Source organism: Felis catus, chromosome E1 (assembly GCF_018350175.1).
Source record: "Felis catus isolate Fca126 chromosome E1, F.catus_Fca126_mat1.0, whole genome shotgun sequence".
NCBI lineage: Eukaryota > Metazoa > Chordata > Mammalia > Carnivora > Felidae > Felis > Felis catus.
The window spans coordinates 39,289,231-39,312,389 of NC_058381.1; the positions used below are offsets into that span (position 1 = coordinate 39,289,231).

General features: G+C 52.9%; 1 protein-coding gene across 2 annotated transcripts; it reads right to left on the reverse strand.

Moving 5' to 3' along the window:
* Nucleotides 1-110: 110 nt before the first annotated feature.
* TNS4 (tensin 4) lies at nucleotides 111-21,620 on the reverse strand. 2 transcript variants are annotated; one of them, XM_006940328.4, is made up of 13 exons: nucleotides 21,509-21,620; nucleotides 17,274-17,805; nucleotides 10,617-11,040; nucleotides 9,120-9,544; nucleotides 6,953-7,039; nucleotides 6,493-6,618; nucleotides 5,220-5,312; nucleotides 5,037-5,114; nucleotides 4,158-4,226; nucleotides 3,272-3,440; nucleotides 2,520-2,588; nucleotides 2,236-2,262; nucleotides 111-1,727 (listed from the first exon to the last, which is right to left on the reverse strand). In XM_006940328.4, exons 2-13 carry the CDS (start codon nucleotides 17,710-17,712, stop codon nucleotides 1,586-1,588), a joined length of 2,148 nt encoding a protein of 715 aa, XP_006940390.1. In that variant the 5' UTR covers nucleotides 17,713-17,805; nucleotides 21,509-21,620; the 3' UTR covers nucleotides 111-1,585. The 2 variants fall into 2 exon arrangements, with proteins under 2 accessions (XP_006940390.1, XP_019673399.1); XM_019817840.3 differs by lacking the exon at nucleotides 2,236-2,262.
* Between the last annotated feature and the right edge of the window lie 1,539 nt (nucleotides 21,621-23,159).

Here is a 23,159-nt window from a genome sequence, read left to right on the forward strand (position 1 = left end):
GGCAAATGCAGTCTTCTCTAGGACACTGTCATTGCCTGCCAACTCAGGTCGCCTCTCTGTGTAGGTCTCCACCTCTGAGGGGGCAGCCCTGATTGCCTTAGAACCAACCGTTATGCCAAGACAGAAATTTTATTTTCCATGGGAACTACACAGGCACCCATGGGTAAAAGGGGTCTCTGCCAGCCACCTGAATATAACCTTGAGAACTTGGCCACTGTGACCTCGAGAACCTTGTCCAGTGTTTTGTACTCTCCAGGGTTGGGGCAGTGCCTGAGCACAGGCTGGGTGGGCTGCTCTCAGCCAGTCCCTCCAGCCCAGGGCAGCCTCAGTCCAGTTTGGCTGCCTGGGTTGAAACCATAATCTGTCAGGCTCAGCTTTGGCCAAAGATAATGATAATGATGCGGTGGCAGGGCCCACAGCTGGGAGGAGGCAGGCACTTGCTCCTGGTAGAACAAAAGTGGGCTTCTTCTCCGAGCCTCTTCCATCCTCATGTTGTGGTTTTCTTAGGACCCCAGGCCTGTTAGACAAACTATTCCAGCTTCTTGGGAGTCTTGATGGAAGTGGGGTGGGAGAAAGACCGCCCAGCTTCTCCAGGCCTCTGGAGTTGGCTGGCTGTTTGCATTCATGACTCTCTGCTGCCCCCGTGTGGCTGGAAGGCCAGTTGATGCCCTACTGCTGTGCACACTTGTCCGCGTTTCTCTATGAGTGTGTTTTCGGGACCAGGGGACACTCAACAAGACTGGGGCTGAGGCAGAACCAGAGAAAGCTGACCCTTGTGTCGGGTCTCCCGGCCCCCACCTCCCTCCTGTGGGTTGCATAAGGAGCATTAGGGCAGTTGTGACACCAGCTGGAGGACACTTGCTAACCAAAAAATTGAAAGAAAACATGGGGCTGATACTCATTTGCAGTGCGGGGATTAGACATCGGGAATGTGAGGACAGCTGGGTGGTCTCTGACCATAGGGCCAAGTTTCCCCTTGCTAAGCTGCCCTGACAATCATGGCCACATTGGCCTAAAGAATCCAGGGCAGGCAGATCCTGCTTTGTCCTGGGAACAGCTGCCCAAGAAGCAATTGCAGAAGTGGCAGGGGGGTGGGGGTGGAAGAAACGGATATGGAGGGAAATAGAGTCAGTCCATTCCTCCTTTGGTCAATTCTTGCAGACCATCTTTCCCAGGTCAGCCTTGAGCTAGGGGAGCATGGGTCCTGACCCAGCACCTGCTGTTTGCCACGACAGAGGGTCACACGTCTCTAACTCAAGCTGCTGTGTTGGTAGTCTCCACGTTGATGGAGTCCAGGGTCTTCAGAGGTTGTTTCCATGTGGTCCTCAGGTGTGGGTGTGCTTCAGGATCACAGGGAACTTGTTAAGATGCCCACCAAAGTCTGAGAACAGCTGGTCCTGTCTATGGCCTCCTTATTTGGTTGAGGAAACCGAGACACAGTGGGGTCTGGCTGAAGGTCACTGATGAAGGTCACAGGGTTTCAAGGGTTTCACCAAGGTGTGGTATCTCTCTCCTCCAGTCCAATAGATTGGCTCATCAGTGTATGATGGGATGTCTGGGAAGGTGCAGAGGGAGCTCCCTCCCCCTACATCTTCTCTGTGTCCTGCAGCAGAGTACCCACGAGGCTGAGGACCTGGGAGGCCGACTGGACCGTGTCATACTCTGCGAACAGGTGGCATACATTCTCCTGGGACTCTGTCTGGCTCTTGGCCACAAATCCAAAGATCCTGGTGGGAGAGCACAGGCTGAGTGAGGTGGTGGGGCCCAGAGAGGTTAGGAGAGGTGATCTTAGCAAATACAGTACTCCCCCGCTGCCCCTTCCCCAGCTCGCTGAGGATAGGATATGCCTCCTCCTCCTCAAGATCTAAGTTTCCCTCATTTTGAATTGGGGGGGGGGCTCTGAGGACAGGACCTGTGTATTCCTCATCCTAGTGGGAGGTTCCTGAGGGCAAGGATGTGTTTTGACCATCAGATTGGGCATCCCTATAGTTTAAAGCTCCCTGAGGTTAGACCCTGTGCCTCCTGCATTAGACTGGGGGCTCCCAGGCTCATGACTCCTCCTTCAGACTGGAGGCTCTCTGAGGACTGGGGCTGGTGCCACCCCATCAAAACCATGGGCTCTCTTAAGATCAGGACAGGGGCTCCCTCCTCTGTAACTCCCTTTTCCTGTTGGGTCCCAGGCCCTGCCCCAGGGAGACCTTTTATGGTGACTGACAGTGCACAGGAAGGCCTTACCAGGAGGGCTTGCAATATTTTTGCCACCTGTGGGAAAGGAAGATGGACATTTATGAGTACTGAGACCTCTCTGCATTCCGCAGGACTCTGGCTGAGCAGCGAGGGGAGCATGGCCAACTGCGTCCACACCCCACGGGGTCCCACCCTGCCCTCATCCCGTTGCTCCTGGCCCCTCGAGGCTCACAGGCTCTGTCTGTGATCCCAGTCCCAGAGTCAGCAAGGAACCCCAGTGGGCAGCTAGGCCCTGGATGGCTTTCCTGAGTTCAGCCCAGCCTTGAACTCACTTCCGTTGCTCGGGGTCCATGCCACAGAAGCGGATGGTGGTGAGAGGGTAATGGCGCCGGAAAAACACCCTGGAAGAGGCAGGGAGAGAAGGAGAGCTGATGAGAGCCTATCCCAGGGCCATGTCCTACCTCCATCATCTCCAGCTCTCCCGGAGGTCACATGCCCTGCTCTCTAAGAAACCTCCCAGCTAGACCCTTACAGCCTGCCCTGCTGGGCCCTGGGGCACACGTTGGCACTTCTTTCCAGTCATGGAGTGAATCTGCCTTGTGTCCTACATATTGGGGTTTTTTACCCTCTCCCCACCCCACGCCCACTGTGTCATGTAACTGCTTGAAGATCGTAATGGCATCTTGCTCATCTCTTGTTCCTCCAGCCCAGGACCGGGCTCCTGCTAGACTGTGAAGCCCTAAGCCTGGGGAAGGAGTGATCTCATCCACTGTGTCCCAGTGGGCAGCCAGAGTCTGGCCTTTTGCAGATGTGCCATCAATGGATGCAGATTTAACCAGTGCCCAGTGAATCCTGGTTAATTCCATCTCTGTTGATCATAGGGAAGGGGGACTTTGGTAGGAGGTCATTGGTGTGAGGCTCAGAGAAGGCAGGGAACTTGCCTGGAGTCACTCAGCAAGTCACTGACCACGTTGGGTCCACGATCCTGAATCTTACTTTCATCACTGATCCATGGCCGTCTCAGCCATCCCCTCCACTTCCCCCTGCCCAGCCCAGCAGCCCCAGGGCAAGGGAAGTCCCTTACTTCCTCTGGACATCCGTCAGGGTGATGCCTTGCTCGGTGACTTTGAAGTGGACCACGGTTGGTGTGGGGAGGACGTCCCTCTCAAAGGTGGTTGAGATGGCCTTCCGCACGGCCAGGGCTCCGCTCAGGGTCTCTACACTCACGGAGGTCAAGTACAGGGCATGGCAGCCTGTGGAAGGTAAATGCTGTGCTTGGGCCCTGCCAGGATCCACCATGCAGAGGACCAGTCCCAGAGGACTTCGGGATCATCTGTGGCTTTGCATTGCTCTGGCCTCTGGCCCTCAGGGTGGAGTAAAGGAGGGGCTGTTGCCCTATGTTAGGGATGTCCAGACAAACCTTCCTTCTGTCCAGAAGCATGGGTGGCACTGCCTCGACCTCCACCCACCCTGGGGCCCTGGTTCATTGTCAAGAGAAGGTGGAGAAGACAAGGATGGGGAAGGGCCCGTTGCAGGAGCTGTCACTCAGACAAGGGCTGATCTGTGCCTGGCCTCTGGACGAGAAGACGAACGACCTTTCCCCCTTGGAAACCCCCAAGACTCGGACCTGACACTCCACAGAGGATCCCAGACCCACAGACCACCTCCAGGGCAGGTCCCTCAGGACCAGAGAGACCTCAGCATGTCCACATGTGCCCATATGTGTGCAGGATGGGATGTAAGCCTCACCCACCTCCCTGTCTTCTGCCCACTGCCCGCACCACCCAGGCCTGCGGCCTTTCACCTCCGGGTTTACAGGGATGGGGAGAACCGGGGCACCTTTGTAAGGATGAAGAAATAAAGCTGTGATGGGAACATGTGCGGGCCTGTATGCCCATGTGAGTGAGTGTGGGGCTGGGAGGTGCCCGCGGGGGCATAGCCAAGACTGGAGCCTCCTCCATGCCACTCACCTGCGGATTTCTTTAGGCAGGAGGCCCGGCTGCCTGTAGCAGGGTCTGAGGCTTCTCCACCTCCCAATTCTGAGCCAAAGCAAAGAACAGGCCCCGGAGGGGGCGGGGGCGGAGTGAACGGACCCTTCTCTTAGGAACATTAATCCCTTTGAACCTCTCCCACCTCCGCCCCCACCTTCAGGAAACAAGCCGCTGAGGAACCTGGAGTGATTACTGTAATCGGACAAACGGGGCCACTTGGGGCTCCCCAGATGCCTAGCTTGCAAGTCTTTTGATCCCTCCTTTTCCTCCTCACTCCTCCAGCCCCTGGATCTGCTGTAATCACCTGACCCTCAGGAGCCTCTGACCTCCTCCCTTCTTTCAGGCCCTTCCCAAACCCAGGCCTTTCTTTTCAGAAAGTAGGGAGGCCCTCCACATCACCACACTGGCAGCTTCCCCTGCCCCGACTCCTCTCCCAGAACCGCCCTGCTGCTCCTCCTGCACACCCTGAGATCGTCTAGTCCGGCTCACCAGCCTACTGGGCTGTAGGCTCCGGATGGGACTTCCTGGTCTCGGTTTGATGTATGATCTGTATACCTTGGGGTGAATTACTCAGCCCCTTGAGCCCCCTTTTTCTTATCTGTGAAATGAGGATAACACCTATTTGACACAGTTGTGGTATGATGACGGCTGTCCCCATTTTGTAGAGGAGGAAGCAGAGGCTCAGAAAGGTCAACCTCCTCAAGCCAGGAAGTGGCGATGCCGAATGGTTGCTAGACAAAGCACTTTTAACTGTGACACTGATCCATAAATAAGGTGAGATGTGACCACTAGGAGCCTTTGTAGTAGGAACACACAGGCCCAGTGCCCCGATGCTGCCTCTCTGGGGCCCACACCCACCTTTCTGCGGGATGCTGAGTTTGCAGGGCAGGGCCAGAGCCATGATGGAATGCTGGCACACAAAGGCAGAGAGGCTCCCTGCAAGGAGACGGGCAGCTCTGTGTGAGAAGGCCTGTCCCCGACCAGCCTCCCGGCCCGGAAGGGCAGGGCCCACCCCGGGGCCTGCAGGCCGGAGACGCTCACCAAAGTAAGGCTCCTCATCTGCTCCTTTGAGATGCACCCCTTTGGCAGAAGACTCAATGAGGAAGTGGCGGATGAGGTCACTGTTGTCCTCACCTGGACAAAGAAAGAAGAAAGAGTGCGTGTGGATGGGAGTTCCAGAATCCAGGGTTGGCCTAACGCTGACCATCTCATTCCCTGACCTGCCTCCTCCTGGTCCGTCCAGAGGTGAACTTGTCCATCCCCCTGGCTGTGGGTGGGACTGCTGGTAAGAACCCTGTCTTCAAGGCCTCCCACAAAGGAGGTGTCAACGCCTTTGCTCAAAGGCTTCTGTGTCCAGTAATTCTCTCAGGAGATCCTTCTCTTGGTTTCAAGAGCTACGGGGGTTGGTTCTCAATGACTACTCAAATCAGATTTTAACGCCTCAGCCTGATTTCTCTCTCCCCCTACCCACTCCTTCCCAGGGGCTATTATTCTCCACTAGACGGTCCTGCTGACGCCAGGCTGGCCCTGGAGGGTGAACAATGTCCGTCTGCTTGTTCTCACCAGCCCCTGGCTTCCTCCTCTCTGTGCTCGCTGGCAAGGCTCCTTGACAACCAACGCCACCCAGAGATCACTTTCTTATTTAGACAGAGAGGTGTGGTGTAGAGAGCATGCATTTGGGGTTTTCATCCTTGCTCTGGGGGGTCATCAGCTAATTCTCGGAGCCCCATTTACCTCATCTGTTCGTCGCGTGACAGCTGCAATTCTGGGGTTTGGTGAGGGGCTGGTACTTAGGTACCTTGTACTATAATGATATGATCTGTCTCTATCTGTCTTCCCAGCGAGGTATCCTGGTGTAGGGTGGATGCCCCACAGCTGTGTGTGTTGTGTGTGAGGCCACGGGAAAGCGTGTGATAAGCTATCACATGTGATAAACTGTCACACACATATCATAAGCTAGGGCACACACGTTATGACTACCTTAGGTTCCTTCGCAGTAAATCTGGTCTGGACAGAGGTGGGCGCCCAGAGGAGAGGATCCTGGAGAGGGGCTGGGAACTTCCTCTCTGGCCCCCCAGGAGAGCAGAGCGGGGAACCTGGGGACTCCGGGAGGCAGAAGCAGCTTAGGCTTGCCGTAGAAGGAGCTCCTTCTAGAGTCCCCCTGCAGGAAGGCAGCTGGGAGAGCCCTGAGGTGGACCGTCCTCCCAGCTGTCATTACAGGCCTGCTGCAAGGCAGCAGCAGAGCTGGGACTAAAGCCTACCACACTCCATTGCGTCTGCGAGGTCTTGAGTGAGGACAGAGACCGGTGCGTACCTGATCGGTTCTGGGCAGGTGCAGGAGCCTCATGCACCTTCAAGGCAAGGCCGAAGGAACCTCGGTAGGAAGAACTGTCCCTCACGACGAAAGCCCCTGGCTCCTCCTTCCTCAGCAGCTCGATTGCTGGAACAATCCTTGGGTCAGAGACAGTTAACCGCACCCTCCTCCCTCTCTTCTGGACACCCTCTGTCCCCCAGCCCCCTTAGGTCTTCATAGAGCAGACATTACAGAATCACTTTTTGTTCCCAGGAAGTCCTTTCTATTATCTAATCTCTACCCTTCCTGCTGCAGTCTCTATTTCCTCGAGACAAGAGGTTCACAGGATAACCCCCTTCCCTGGACCTACCATTTGTCTTTCCCTCCCCTAACATGACCCAGGGCCCCATATGCCTGATACAATGTGGGGAACCCAGACTCTTGGGTCACTCCTCCGTTGAAACACAGTGCTTCCTTTTACCTTGTTCCCGGGTGATGCTTGGCTTAAACCAGTATTTAGATGTGTCCATCACAAACTTCATCGTGGGCTGCATGTCCCTGGGGGCACCTGGAGACAGAGAGGGTGGACCCTGTAGGCTGGACAGAGGGGAGCTGAGAGACCCTCCCCCCTCCTCTGTGCAGTGGTCCCGTTCAACCTGCCCCACCCTACCCCAACCCCATTGTATCTCCAACGTCCTGCAAGAGGCAAAATCCAACAGAAGAATTCCAGGACTTGGCACATGTAGGACTTAGGAGTCTCCCCTTGTATCCTTGGTAATGAATCACAAACAGATAAAAATCTCAGTTTAATGAGAAACAGTTTCTCAAATCTAGTGTTGTCTGGTGTGGACCGAAAGAAGGGATAAATAAGAGATTCTGAGATGCATCATCTGTTTGATTTTACCCTCTCTTCCTCCTTAAGAATCCTACAAGTGTCTTGGGGGGGGGGGTTGGAAAAGAAATTGAAAGAAAAGGTTGAGGAAAAGAAAGCAGCAGATCTGGGCCGATGAGCCTGTGCAGAAGAAGTCAGGAGACAGGATTCCTGACTCTGATTTGGGACAATTGTTTTGCTCCTGAAGCCCAGAGAGGACCGAATGTACTAACCAGCCTCTGAGGGTCTTTAATACTCCAATAGCCTAGGCGATTAGCATGGATTTTATTTTGAGAATTGTTTGCAGAATTTGATAAGGTTCCAGGGTATAATTAGTGATATCCTGGGGCATCACCAAACCAGGATGGGAATATTACCAGGCTAAGTAAATGTGCTTTTTGAAATGACAGAATGGCCATTTTCCCGGGTCCCCTAAGACAGAGAGCTGTGGTTCTCAATTTTGGCATCTTAAAAAGGTGTGTTATGGCCGGTTGAGAGTAACTCATTATAAAAAAAAAAGTACTAAAATCTGCAAACGATTTGCCCTGGGAAAACGATCAGAGCAGATTCAAAGCACACCCGTCATACCATTTTCTCTTGCTTACATTGACATGGCTCCCTGAATGGCAGCGTGGGCCAGAGTGAACATCACACCCCCCAGGAGTCACCCTGATGCTTGTGGCTGAGTGAGGGCTGAGAAGCCTCAGGAAGCAGGTGACTGAATGAGGCCAGAGCAGGGACAGTGTCCCCGGGGGCTGTGCAAGAGCTTTACTCTGGAGAGATGTACCCCGTGGGTGCTAAGGCTGTGCCTCTGTGTTTCCTGCTTTGGGTTCTGGCTGGTTTTGTTCTTTTTGGATGCCTGTAGTCACAGACTACGGGAAGGAGGGTGTTTGCTGTTTTGTGGTTTTTAGCTGTCTGAATTGGAATGCATTGTCTCGGTCAGCCCTCTGTGTGCTCGTCATCCATGAACGTCAGAGGTAGGACTGACTCTCCTTCTCCCTCTCCCTCTTGTGGGTTAGTCATCAAGCCTGCTGTTTTCATATCCCGAGGGTCTCTTGGCTCCGTCCTCTCTCCTCCACTGCCCTGCCCTGCCCTGGTTCAGGCCCCCATTATAGCTTGTCTGGACCACTTCGTGATGAAAACCAAACCAAAACAGCTCTCCCTACAGTTCCTCTGCCAGAGTGATCAATCAAACGTGCACCTCCGACCCCATCACTCTCTCGATTGAGACGCTCTGCTAAGGCCCCCGTGGCCTAACGGGTAAAATCCACTCTAGCCTGGGGTTCAAGGCCTTTCCCAATCTGGCCCCAGATTACTCAATGACTTGACCCCACACCCAACACTGCAGTCATTTCCTAAACATGCATGTGCCTCTACACCTTCATGACTGTGGACTTGCTGTTCCCTCTGCTGGGAATGCCCCTCCTCTCCTGCTCTGGCTACAGACTCCATCCACTTTCCAGATTCAGCTCAGATGTCACGTCCTCTGAGGAGCTTTCCCAGTTTTTCAGACTAAAAGGATCACTCCTCCCTCTGTGACCCCCCCAAGACTTAGGACATCTCTTTACTTCTGTGTTTATCCTACTCTACACGGATTCCTTGGCTTTTGTATCTCTTTCTAGACTGTGGCCATCTCTCTGTCCCTACTACTTGGCAAAGTGCTTGGCACACAGTAGGTATTCAGCGTGTTGACTTGCTATTGCAGAAACCCACTGATGTTTTATCTATTCCCCCAAGCCAAACTTCACAACGGTTTAAGTATTGATTTACAACATACCCTCCGAGGATGTGGTAAGAGGGGCATCTGGCAGGGTCTGGCTGTGGCTCCTGGTGGCCGGACAGGAGTGGCCGGAAGAAGTGGCCCCGGGTCGGACAAAGTCCTGGTGTCCTGGGGTCGGCTGGGATGGAGGAGACCCTGGTTCTGGGCAGCCGTTGATCAGCACGATGGGTATGTCCACCATGGAGTTGGTGATGGAGGGTGGGCAGCTGCTAGCATGCTCCTTGGCCAGTGGTGGGGAGTGGGTTGCTCTGGGCTGGCCCATGCTTGCAGTGGGGTTGCTGGGGACCTGGAAGTCACTGGCTTTCGTGCACAGGGACACTTGGCCAAGGCTGTGGAGACTGGAGGAAGAGCTGGCTGGGCTTTCCAAGGACCTAGAAGATGACTGATGGCTGGAGATGCTGGAGTGGAGGAGGGACTGGCTGCTGCAGGGATGGCACCAGACAGGCAGGGTGTTAGGATGTCAGAGTGGACACTCGGGGCCTAGAGTTCTGGTTAAACAGAGTATTGTATACTCCATTCCCCATAGCCCAGGACAAAGTGCATGCCCACTTGATCCCCAAGGGATGCTGAAGGGTACAGAGATATCTCTGTACTGCCAAGTCTTTGGTCACTTAAAGTAGCCAATGAGCTGATTCCTTGCAGGTCATGTGGGCTTGGGCTGGACCGGATTCCCTCTGCCTTCCCAGCCAGGAAGTTCTGACAGCTATCACACAAGCACCCCAATACTCCCAAGAGCTTTGCACGCAGGCTGGACCCAGGCTGAACCGTGTCTACGGTGGATGCAGAGGGAGCTCCCCAGCTGGAGGAAGAGGAGGGGGCCAGCTCTGCATCCAGCCAGACTTCTCTCTGAGCTCAGAGGCCCATGCCAACGGCCATGGCTGTGGAATCCCAACCTCCTTGCCAACGACTGCCTTGGCACAGCAGCTTTGGAGTCGGTGTGGGGGACAGAGGTCCTGCAGTTTGGTCCTCCTGGGCAGGGTGTCTGTGTGTGCAGCTCCACTGTGAGGCCTGCACACGGGGCTGTGGCAATTAGGAATAATGCTCAGGCAGGTCGGCCTCCCTCCTCCTAGGTCTTGCTAGCAATAAAGAGGAGGGAGGCTTTCCTTTCCTAAATGGTTTTCCCTAAGCCCCCAAATTTTATTTATGCCCTTGTGTTTTGAGGTTGAAAAAAGAGCTCTCTTCCTTGAGATGGGTTGTATGAATGCTGGAAAAGGATGCAGGTAAGCCTCATCAGTTCTTTTCCCAAGAGGTAGGCATGAATAAAAATCTTTGTATATTGAGTTATGTTCTAAGTGCTTGAGGAAAGCTTGAGGTCCAAATGGCTGTGATGGCGTAAAAGAGAATATTCAGTCATGTTTTTGGTACACATCCTGATTTTGCTCAGATAGAGCAGGGTGCCCATCTATTTTAGGATCTGTGTGTGTGTGTGTGTGTGTGTGTGTGTGTGTGTGTGTTGTGGAGGCAATATCAGAAGCTATGATGGGAGTGACCTACCTTCCAAACACATAGCTGATGTCGGATGCTGGGCTGGCTGACAATACAGAGACCCTGCTGCCCCGCTGTGGGGCCAGGCCCCCCAGCCCCTTCTCCAAGCCTGGAGAAGCCACCAGTGGAGAGCCCAAGCCATGGGGGCCTGACGTCTTGTTCCCCATGCAGGGGATGGAGATGCTGGGAGAGGGTGGGGAATGAGAGGAGGGAGCCCCACAGTGGGGAGGGGGGCGCTGGTGCCCCCTGCCCTGGCTCCCAGAGAAGATGAGGCTCTCGCTGCTGCTTCGAGTTTCTCGAGGGATGTCTCTGGAAAGGAGGAGACCACCACTGCGCGGGGAGCCGAAGGGTGGAGTGACAGATGGGCTGGAGCAGCGCTGGGGGCCATCATGGCACCTTGATCTGGTGGAGGTCACCTCGATGTACTTTATGTCTGGGGAGAGAGCAGAGCATCGATGAAACCTGGGAGCCTGTATTCACAGAACAGGAATGCTGGAAGAGTCCTCAAGCCCATCTGGTCTCTCCTCTTTTAGACCAATGTAGAAACAGGCTCAGGGAGGAGGAGTTTGCTGGATTAGGATTAGCACCCAGCTCCACCTTCTAGGCACTGTTTCAAAGTCACCCTCTTTGTGATATCTTCCTTTCATGTGGAGATGCAGTGGAATGAACACAGGTCTTGGAATCTGACAGACCTGCGTTTCAGATCTGACTCTGCCACTTACTATCACAGAACTTGGCCAAAGGACTTCAGCAACTAGAACCTTGGCTTCCACACCTGTAAATGGGGTGACTATACCCAGCCTCTTTGTGTTACAGTAAGGATGAGACAAGATGGAGACATAGCACTGTTCTTGGCACATAAATCTTTTAAACTAGGGAATCTTTTCCTGAGTGAATGTCCCCCTCCCCAGGTTGAAATGACTGCTTTTTGGAGTGTGCCAGTCACATTTTCTGATGCCTCCATTGGTCAGGGTGTTTGAAGGGTGTTTCTACATCTGTGTCTACAATGAAGGCAGGGGGTCTCAAGCTTGGTGGCACATTAGACTCATCTGATGAGCTTTTAAAAGTCCTAATGCCCAAGGCTACACCTTGTGCCAAATAGATCAGAATATTTGGTATAGACCCACAGCTCAGGTTGTTTGTTTAGTCCCCCAGCTGGTTCCAATGTGCACCAAGCCACACCATTGTGGCCCCCAGCCCAGCCCAGCACCACCACTTTACCTGGGAGCTGGTAAGATTCGTATAATCTGTTTCCACCGCAAGCCTGCTGAATCAGAGTCTGCATTTTAGCAAGACTCCCTGGAATCTGAGTGCACTTTAGAGTTTTGAGAAGTCCGCTTTAGAGCAGGAGCTCCCAGAAGGTAGGGTTTGCTACATTATCAAGCTGTGGACCTCCCAGGTCATGCTTCTAGCTGGTGCACAGTTGTTGGATATTAAACATGCCCCAGGGTGGTGGCTCACTCCAGTGCTCTTTCCTTTTCCCAATGGGGGCATCCAGGACTCTTGTTCTGAGAAATTGCTCCTCCCTGGAGTGGGGCACTGGGTGGTTTTCTCCAGGGTGAGTATGGACACCCCTGGTCCTGACCTGGGGGAAGGGAACTGTCCTTGGTGCTGTTCCAGCAAAGGTGGTGGAAGGTGTGTGGGGGGGGGGGGGGCTACCTAGCTGCTCCCTCCTGGAGGCCTGTTGAGTCCTGCTTCTGGCTTCCCAGGATGGAAACTGGGGCAAAGTCAGCGGGAAACTGCACCTTCAGCTCCTGTCTGCCGGCCTCCCACCCCCTTGGGCTTTGGCACATGCACCAACTCCCGCCCACCATGACTGTGGAATCCCTGCCTGCCCCAGCCCGCTCCCAGGTAGGACCTCTGAGCCTGCTGGCGGTTACTGCCTCTGTCTGAGCCTGCTTTGGGCTGGGGTGGAGGTGGAAGATTACATCAGATGAGGGGGGTTGGGAGGCTGACCTGAGCATGCTGTTCCAAGGGGTAGAGGAACAGGCCTGGCTTTGTCGTCAGACAAACCTGGGTGTGAATCCTGGCTTTGCCACTTTCCCGCCAAGAGGCATCAGGTAACGTTCCTAACCACTGTGAGCCTCAGTGTCCTCATTTGCAAAGTGGGGATCTAAAACCAACCTCCCGAGATTTTGGTAAGGATAAAATACATTGATGAACGATGCCTGGAGCTTGGCGCATGGTGGGCTTCAGGGAACTTCTCCTGAGTGCCTGCTTTTTGAGGCCAGTATTGGTCAGATGGCTGACACTGTCTAGCTAAAGTGGAAGTCCTACTGCTGAGGGCAAGAGAAGACGATTTGGCGCACAATGTATTGTGGGTTCTGAAAAAGTAGAGGTCTTGGAATGGGGTGGATTCTTTCGGAAGGTTGGCAAGCACAACTTCTGTTTTTATAGGACTTTATAGTGCTTATACCCGTAATCCTCTCGGCCCTTATGCTCAATGCCAGCAACCATTGCTTTTACAGAGGAGGAAACTGAGGCTCAGAGAAATGTGGCAATGGAGCTGGCATTTATTGCATAATTTTTTAATGAAGGCTGGTATTTATTGAGTGCTGTGTGCCAGCGCTGTTGCAAACACATTACCTGTATTGGCTCATTTAATCCTCACAACAACTCCGTTGAAGTAAAAAATGTTATTCCATATAACAGATGAGAAATCAAGGCTCAGAAAGGTTGAGTGAGTTATCCAATGCCACACAGCCAGGGAGCGGAGGAATCTGACTCCTGCTCCTGTGCTCAGTTTCGGGGGCCCCTTCCAGGAGGAGGGGCTCCTCAGGACACTTTCCCAAGGCCTGGTCCTTGTGAGAAGTCCTTGGCTGCTTTGGAGAGGGTCTCTTGGCCTGGTGAAGCTCTGAGCTTCCTACTCACTGGGTCATCCAAACACCAACCAAAGGCCTTTCTTGGGGACTGCAGAGTAGGGTTGGGAAGGGAGGACGGAAGGAGTCCTGGAGCTGTGAGTCACCTCTCCCTGCTGCCCTGAGGTGCATGTGGCTGGGGGAGTGGAGGCCCCCACACCCTCCCCAGGGTGCAGCCGCTGTTTACAGGCCCATGGGGCAAGTCTGAGCAGTGCTGGGTGGATGCAGGCGCCAGCACCAAGCTGGGCTGGTGGAAGGGGGCACGTGGGTGGGGGGCAGAGAGATAGTTATTAAACACCCTTCACTTGGGATTGGCAAACAGCCTTGCCTGGCAGAAATTGCTGGAAAATGAAATGTGGGCTCCTGTTCCAAAGATGGGGAGGGGTGTTGGAGATGGATATGGTGTTTGCTTGGAGAAGCCATCCTCCTGGTGGGATGCCCCACCCCATCCCCCCACCCCCACCCAGGGTAAGTCTGAAGGAAGGGGCAGGGGCAGGGGAGGTGGGGGAGGTGTGTGAGTACTGGGGGGAGGTGGAACCCCAGAAGAGGAGCCCTCAGGCTGCCTCCAAACAGATTTGTTCTTCAAAGCTCTGGAGGGCAGGAAACTAGCACCAAAGAGAGAAAGGCAAGAACACAGCCTCTGGAGGCCAGAAGCCTGGGCTTTGAGGCCTGGCCTGTGACTCACTGGCTGTGTGACCATGGGTCATTACTTCTTCTTCTCCCTGAGCCTCATTTTCTCATTTGTGAAATGAGCCTGCCACTATTTCCTTCACAGGGTCGATGCTGAGATCATGCACTACAAAATCTATGTACATTTAGGGAAGGGAGAAACATAGGATCGCCGACGCTTAATGTCTAATTTTGCCAAGTGAGGACAAAGAGAAACAGTAAACTTCCGCTAGCACCACAATTCCCTTTGACACCCCAAGAGAAGGAGGGATGAGAGGCAAAGGTGGGGCATCCCACACATTTGGATACCTTTGGCCCAATGAGAACTCACCACTGTGCCCAGAATTAGCTATGCTGCCATGGGCTGGCAATTGCTGTCACCAGGAGTGGTGGTCTGAGGCGAGGGTTTCGGCAGGTGGAGATCCATGAGACAGGTGCCACCCATCACAGTGATGTGCTATTAGTGATCACAGTCTAACTGGGAGCTGACTATGTTGGCTCTCTCAGGAGGTAGTGAGCTCCCAGGCATCACTGCCATTCAGGTGGAGGTTAGAGAGAGTATTTTCTTATTCCATCACAAGAGGCTAGGGCAGAGCTGGGGGGCTTCATCAGGACCCTCTGACCACTGTTGGCTGCCCACTCATTCCCCAAACCCCTCTGCTACCCAGAGTCAGGTGGACATAGCTCAGAGCATCTGAGCTTCCAGACTACTGACCTTTGGCCCCTGGAGAAAGGGCCTGGTTGTCAGCGTCCCCACCCCATACATGTGGATGCTCCACAGAGACTGGTCTTGCCCCAGCTGGCCTTGAATGTGTGGAACCCCTGCCTTGGGGCATGAACATTAAAGCCCTGGGCTTGCTCCTGCCAATGGTAATTAGACCCAAGCGACCTTCCCTGCAGAGACATGCCTGTGACTGGCCTCCAGAAGCAGGAAGATCTTGGGGGCATACAGGTGGTTCTTATAACAGCCCTGGTCGGCAATGCTCAATGGGAGGGGGAGGAGGCAGGCTGGAGGCTGGGAACTCGGGCACCAGAGGACCTGGGTGCTGGGCTCACCTCCGCCCCAGACCCTGAACCTATCCTGGGGCTGGTCCTAAATGCAACCCCAGTGTTTAATTAAAACAGCTGTGGGGTGCCTGGGTGGCTCAGTCAGTTGAGCATCCGACTTCCGCTCAGGTCATGATCTCGCAGTCTGTGAGTTCGAGCCCCGCGTCGGGCCCTGTGCTGACAGCTTGGAGCCTGGATCCTGCTTCTGATTCTGTGTCTCCCTCTCTCTCTGCCCCTCCCCCGCTCATGCTCTGTCTCTCTCACTCTCAAAAATGAATAAATGTTAAAAAAAATTAAGAAAAAACCCAGCTGTCATTCATAATGACTAACAGTGTGCCAGGATTTGTGATAAACCCTCAACAAGTGTTATTTCTTTTAATCCCTGCAACCCCCTTTGAGGTAAGAACTCGTCTCTGTTTTACAGACGAGGAGTAGGAGACAAAGAAGTGAAGTCAATAGCTTGTATAAGGTGTGTCCACCTCCAGTGATTAGGCTGGACTGGCTCCTTACTGAAGTCCATCAGCCTCAGTTTTTTCATCTGTAAAATGGGCAGAAACTGTTTCATGGGAATAGATTGGGAGGATTAAATGTTCTCCTGTAAGGGGCTCAGCACAGTGCTTGGACATAATAAGCATTCAATAAGTAGAAATTCTTATGGACCCTATCTCTAATCCTAATTGTACCCCTTAATCCATGTTTAACGCCCTGGAGATCTCAGTCTTCTGGCCTATCTAATGGGGCTGCTGCTTCTTGATCCTTATCCTCAGAGTATACTTGAAACTCTTTGTTGGGGAAACGGACACCAGATGTAGGGATTTCTAGAATTCCTTAGATGTGGTGGTATATTGAAGTTAGTTGTACCAGTCCATGGGAGCTGATTGTTAAATTTTTCAGATTTTGTCCAGCCGAGTTCTAAACTTAGAAATGATTAAAAATCAAATTATATAGGGGCGCCTGGGTGGCTCAGTCGGTTGGGCATCCGACTTCGGCTCAGGTCATGATCTCATGGGTTGGAGCCCCGCGTCGTGCTCTGTGCTGACACCTCAGAGCCTGGAGCCTAATTCCGATTCTGTGTCTCCCTCTCTGTCTGCCCCTCCCCCACTTGCACTGTCTCTCTCTTTCTCAAAATATAAATAAACATTAAACATTTTTTTAATCATGCAAACTTACAACGAAATAACTTATGATAAAAACAAAAGTAATAAATACAACTCACCACATTCCAATTGTTTTCCTATAATCTATACTCTATTTTTAAAAAGTTTTGTTTATTTAAGTAATCTCTACGCCCAACGTGGGGCTCAGATTCACGACCCTGAGATCAAGAGTCACATGCTCTTCTGACTGAGCCAGCCAGGCACTCCACTATCATCTATATTCTTGAGGTTATTAATATCTATTGTATTGTATAATAGAAATACTATAAATACAATAACGGCCTTGTACAGGCATGTCTTTCCAGTGCTACATTCAGTGACATCATGTTGATAGTTTGAAATCGGTCCTGGTGGCAGATGTTTCAAATCAGGGCTCTCTCCCATCCCATCGTGGAGCTAGGTGTTAGACATTTACCAGCACACCACCCCTGAGACACAGCAGGGTTCTGCCCTAAGTAGACTGACCTCTGTGACTCTACTTCCAGCTTGGGACTCCCCAGAGAGATACTCCCCTAAACAGCAACAGGGGCCCAGAGAGCAATCCTACAAGAGTTTCAGGGGACCGGGGTTAGGACCTCAAGAGATATACCATAGAACGGTGAGGTTCAGGGATTCCACATTTATCAAGCTCTTATTTACTGCATGGCATTGTATGAAATTCTTATATATAGTAGCTTATTTAAAGTCTGAAAAATCGCATAAAACAGGTATCCATCACCTTTCCAAACTCAGTAATAAAATAGAATTGGATAGTGAGGGAAACTTGTATTTATCTCCTTTATACAGGAGAGAAAACAGAGGTTAAGTAACTTGTTTAGGGCTGCACAGCACCTCCCAATAGGACATAGTCTCCTGCTCCTCTGATTTGTTGGAAAAAGTCCTTCTTCCTCATGAGGTCTGGTCCCCCCTCCTGGCACTGTGCCCCACGTCCTTACCCAAGGCTTCAGGCTCATCTTTCTTTTTCTTTGTGGTAATGCTCTGGGTGGGTTCGGCCCAGGGCGTACCGGCTCCTGGGGGGAGCAGCTGGAAGGTGGGGTCCAGTTCCAGAATCATCTGGTTGAGGCTCTCCAGTGAGAAGTCAATGTAGGAGTCAAGGTCCTCCAGGGCCTCTGAGGCCTGCTCAGCAGGGGACTGTAGGAGGCAGCTGGCTTTGGCCCCAGTCTGTGGGCCTTGCTGGAGCCTGCTGGGGGGCCCCTTGTTGGGTGTAGGGGCCATCAGGGCCTGGGCTCCCCAGCCTTCTGTGGTGTAGTAAGGACACTGGGGTGGCAGGCTGGGGCTGGGTGCTGGGTGCAGGACCCTCCTGGGTTCTTCACAGGGAGTCAGGCTGACTGCATGGCCTCCTGCCAGCAGGGGGCTGGACATCACTTGCGACATGGTGGGGCCAGTGACTGTCGGTTTACCTCTGGTTTCAAATCAGCCTCAGTTACACCCCAGAGATGTCGCTTGCCAACCGGAAGCTCCCAGGACCTGAAAGATACCAAGGTTGGGAACTGAGTAACTTTGGTAGATGAAGCCCCTGCCACCCCTCCCCACAAGGCACAGGCTTATTTATTCATTCATTAAAAGCATGGATACTGGCAGGGGTGGGGGTGGGGGTGGAGTGGCGCCTGGCTGGCTCAGTCGGAAGAGCATGTGACTCTTGATCTCAGGGTTGTGAGTTTGGGTGGCATGTTGGGTGTTGAGATTACTTAATAAGTATTTAAAAAATAATGATAAAATAAGAAGCAAGGATACTGGAGCCAGACTGTCTGGGTTTGCATCCTGGCTCTACTACTTAGTAGCTGTACAATGTTGGACAAGTTAATTAACTTCTCTGTACCTCAGTTTTCCTGATCTGTAAAATGAGTTAAGATTTGTAGCATACTTAGAACAGTGCGTGACACATAAAAAGCATTATGTAAGTGATTCTTAAAGAAAATCTCTTTTAGTGAGAGGTTATTGAATATCTACTATGTCACAGCCTTATTTATTAAATAAATACTAGCTAATATTTATTGAGTAATTACTATGCACACATATTACACAGAAAGCCATTTAAACTCCTCCTAACAACCATATGAGGTAGATACTATTATTTTCCATTTTATGATGTGTGACTGGAGAGACAGAGAGGTCAGTTACCCGCCCAAGGGTCATACGGCCAACAAGTATCAGAGCAGGACAGGACCTCAGCCTGCCTGATGTCAGAAACCCTGTATTTAGCTGCTACTGCATGTGGGCCAATTGGTGAAACAGACAAGCAAGCAGGTGAGCAATTCTAAACAGGGTTACCAGGGAAGAGGCAAAGCGAGGAGACTCTGTAGGCACTGGTGTGGAGGTCAGGGAGGACTTCCTGGAGGAAGGGACATGTAAAGGGAGACAACAAGGAAAAGCAGGAGCTAGCTGAGCAAGGCAGGTAGGGTGAAGAGACAGGTATGTTCAGGGCCCTAGTGGGCAGGGGACATCACTAGGTATTACTGAGCATCTGAGAAACAGAGAGCACCTAGTTGGATGGGGGGAAAGATGAGGTGGGGGGAGGCAGGCTGGCCAGACCCTGCAGATGTAGGCTGGGCTCTGTAGTGCCTGCTGCACCCTGAGGGCAATGAGGAGCCACAGAATAGTTCTGAGCTTGGCAGTGACATCATCAGTTGATAATCATTCCCTGTGGGCTCATTTGGGAAAGGGAGTTCTGACTTCCGTGTTTCCCTTAGTGTGGAAAGTTCTCCTTGTTGTCTAGCCTTAATGCCACATGTTAGTAGTTTCTTATAGGTTGGGCTGGGTAGGTGGTGACAGGTTCTGGGATTGGGGCTGCCAAGAAAACTGTAAGGAGAGGGGACTTGCTGGTTGTACGACCACTGCTAGCCCTGAGCCTCACTGTGTGCCCCACAACACCCCCTGACTCTACTTCTCCCTCTTTTCAAAATGCCTCCATCATCACATCAGACGCCAGGGCTGGAGAAGGCATAGACACCAGTCTAGGGCAAATGCAAACTGTGGAGTCTGAAGATTCAGATTCAAGTCCCAGCTCAAACAGCTCTGTAAGGTGTAACTCTGACCCTCAGTTTCCTCGTCTGTGAGCTGAGAACAAGAATTCCTGCCCTGTACCCTCCCAGAGAGAGGTGTGGAATCGGTGAGTGAAAGCATCTGGGAAATTCTAAATACTTGGAAAGAAGGGCTTATGTAGAGTATAACACTTTCATAATAGTAATCATAGCTCCCGTTTACTGAGCACTCGGCATGTGCCAAGCTCTCACCTATGTGTTTTACACGTGGTAACTATTTGAATCCCCCACATCACTAGGAATTGTTGTATCTCTATTAACTAGTCCATTTTACAGGTGAAGAAACTGAGACTCAGAGAGGTTAAGGAATCTGCATAGGTCACACATCCAGAAAAGTAGAGCTGAGATTCAAACCCAGGCTGCGGGACTTGGGATTCTTAACTCCCTTATCGCATGGAGTTCAAATGCAGAGGGATATCTGAGGTCCAGAGAGGGTGTACGATTTGCCCAAGGTCACACAGCAAATTAATGAGAAAAGCCAGTCTCCCTTGTCCCCCATGGTTCCTGTAAGCTCTGTTGCCAGACTTCTCCTTGGCTGGGGCCTGGAAGGGGCGGTGCATCCCAAGCTTGGGAAGGATGTCTATAAATGGCAGTGGAAAGGAATAGTCCTCTGAGCTCCTTCCTAGGAGCAACCGAGGACGCGGAGCTGTGGCTCTTTCCTCACATGCTCCAAGTGGCCTGAGTTTACTGGGGCAGGATCTCAGTGCACCCTGAGGGGTTTTTGGCTGGGCCCCACAGAGGAGCCTGGGGTTACTGACTTTGCAGAGCACATTGTGGGCTGGGGTTATCACTCGGGATGCCTGCTTACTGATTGGAAAACCGCTACCCTTTCCCCTATGGGCCTCAGTTGTCCCATCTGTATGATGGGGATATAATAATAATGGAGCTTAAAATGTACTCATCTCATTTTCTCCTTGGCTCCATGAGGAGGGTACTATTACTATGGGGCTGGAGAGGCTCAGGGATTTGACTCAGGTCATAGAGCCTGCAGAATCCACTGGTGGAAATGGGGTTTGAACCCAGTAGTTTCGAGCCTGGGTGGTCTTGGCTCCACAGTCCCAAACTCTTAAACTTGTGTTACTGCTTCAGAGTTAAGACCCATTTCACATCTGCTCCTTCTGGGATTCTGGAACCCAGTGGGACAGGCCTGGGATTGAGTGAAAGGCAGGTAGCCCCTCAGGGTCTTGTTCAAACTGTCTTCTCACTTTGAACATTTCCAGGGCAGGGGCTGGGTCTCACTCCTTTATTCTTGGACACCCTCACCAGCCCACTCTCTAGCTCTTTCTTTCCTGCTCTAAGGTAAAGGTGAGGGTTGCTGGGGCTCCAGACTCGTGTGTGTGTGTGTGTGTGTGTGTGTGTGTGTGTGCGCGCACACCTGCTTCTGTATGTGTTGGGGGTGTATAGGGCTCCAGCCAGCTCTGCCCTATTCATAGGTCCTTCCCCTATATTCCCCTTTCTGATTTGGACTCAAATAACTTTGTTTCCAAGGGCTCCGGAGGCAGGGGGATCCTGATACCTTGGCAAATCCCTGTTTCCGTTTCATTGACTTACTCTCTCCCTCCTATTATGAGCCCAGGTCAGCAAAGGGGGAGGGCGACAGAAGGTGAAGCCTGAGCCTCCTCTCCAAAGCATTTTGCCTCTACAGCCCATCCCCACCCCACCCCCATCCTTGAAGAGTGGCTTCTGATTTTCCCATCCCAGACTCACTAAAGCAGACCCTCGGATGGCCATGCCCCCCCCCCCCCCATTCCTGGCAGCCTCTGAATGGCCCAGCATGGGGGCTCAGGGACAGGCTTCGTGCTGTGGGCTGGGAGGCAGGAGGCCTGGGTTCTCTGTCCATTCCCTTCCCAAGTCTCTGTGATCTTGGGCAAGCCTCTTTCCACCCCAGCCCTGGACCTTGGTTCTCTCATCTGTACACCGAAGGGTACAGATTTCCTGCTCTTAAAGCACTGAACTCTGGGGTCTGTGGTCCTGAGACCATCTCTCTGTCATCTACGGCCTCCTCCCCTTTCTCTCCACCTTCACTTGGAGCCCCAGGACACGTGGAGAAGCTGAGGACAAAGGGTTAAATGAGGTTGGTGAAGGTGCTGAGTCTTCCTCTCTTATCCTTAAAGAATAAAGGCACATACCTGGTGTCCAGGGCCGGCAGACGGCTGTGTTCACTCCTGACTCCTGGGACCAAGACTGCTCAAGGGGGAGGTGCAGTTCACCTTCAGACCTGCCTGAAGAGCAGCACCTGGCCCTCCCACCCTCCCTCCCTCTTCCCCTCCAGGCCCTACACGTGGCTGATAGCCCACAGGCCCCACCCCTCCTGTGTCTGGATGAGCTCAGGTGGGGCTGGCACGGGCACCAGGGAAGGGAAGCAATGGGTGGTGACCCGGCCTGGCGTTTGCTGGGGCTGTGTGTGTGTGTGTGTGTGTGTGTGTGCGCGCGCGTATGTTTCCCAAGCTTCTTGCTTGCCTGCTCCCCCGCCCCCTGCCCCATGCCCCTTGTTATGGGAGAGAGGGGTCTATGTACCATGTGGTCAGTGGAGCCCTGCTTATTAGGACAAGCTCTACCTGTTAGGGACAAGGTCCTTGTAGGACTAAGGTGCACTGTGGGCATTCCTCCTACCATGTGGCAGCCAGGAAAGGGACTGTGGGTTGGCAGAACCAGCAGAAAGTGAAGTCCTTGCCTTTGGGAAAGGAGGACATCGGTGAGCAAGGACCCTTCCCCTGTACTCTCTGGGCTGGGTCACACTGTGGCAAGCCCAGGGTAGGGGTGCACTGGAATTAAGGCTGGGCATAGATTTTTTTTTAACGTTTATTCATTTTTTGATAGAGACAGAGACAGAGTGTGAGCAGGGGAGGGGCAGAGAGAGAGGGAGACACAGAATCCGAAGCAGGCTCCAGGCTCCGAACTGACAGCACAGAGCCCGACACGGGGCTCGAACTCACGGACCGTGAGATCACGACCTGAGCCGAAGCCGGACGCCCAACCGACTGAGCCACCCAGGCGCCTCTGGGCATAGATCTTCTATTTTCTTTTTTTTTCCTTCTTAGCCTGGGAATGGGGCTTCTGAACCAAGGGGAGGCGCTCTGAGTGTCTGGAGGACTTTGAGAAGGGCTCGTACATAACCTTGCTCCTCTTCATTCATTCACTCAGGGGCTACCCTTCTGCGTGGTCTGGTCTGTGCCCCCGGGGTGGAAGTTCCATGCAGGGGTGATGGCAGAAAGACCTCAAGTCTAAACATCCCCTCTCCCTGGCCCCAACCCCCTCCTTGTTCTGTGCCAGGGGTCCCAGAGAGTTGCAAGGGGGCATCCAGTCACAGTGGGGGGAGGGTGCTGGTGGCAGAGCCGAGCCAGGTCGGGGCAGGTTGGTCTGCTGAGAGGGAGCTGGCAAAGTCACTAGCTCAGGGACTCCTGGTGATCCCAGCAGTGGCTAATCTCAGGGATGGCTGGGTGGGTGGGTGGGCCACTCAGTGCCCCCATTATGCTCAGTGAAAAGGCTTCCTGCCTCAAAGTATTTGATGCCCTGTGGCTTGGTGGAGGCATGATGAACCAGCGTCATGGGAGGCCAGGGAGCAAAACTGTGCCAAGTTATAAAAAGGTGCTCCCTCCTGACGGTCGCGTTAAAAGGCGTCTCTGGAGATTCGTGCAGCCCGGCTGGCACATGGCTTGAGGAACAGTTGTGTCTTTGAATGAAGAAAATGAGGCGGTTGCAAGCTGTAAGCTATAAGCTGGGTGCACTGCATGCAGTGGCCTTACCCACTGCAGTAGCTCAGGAAGGGCGTTGGGGGTG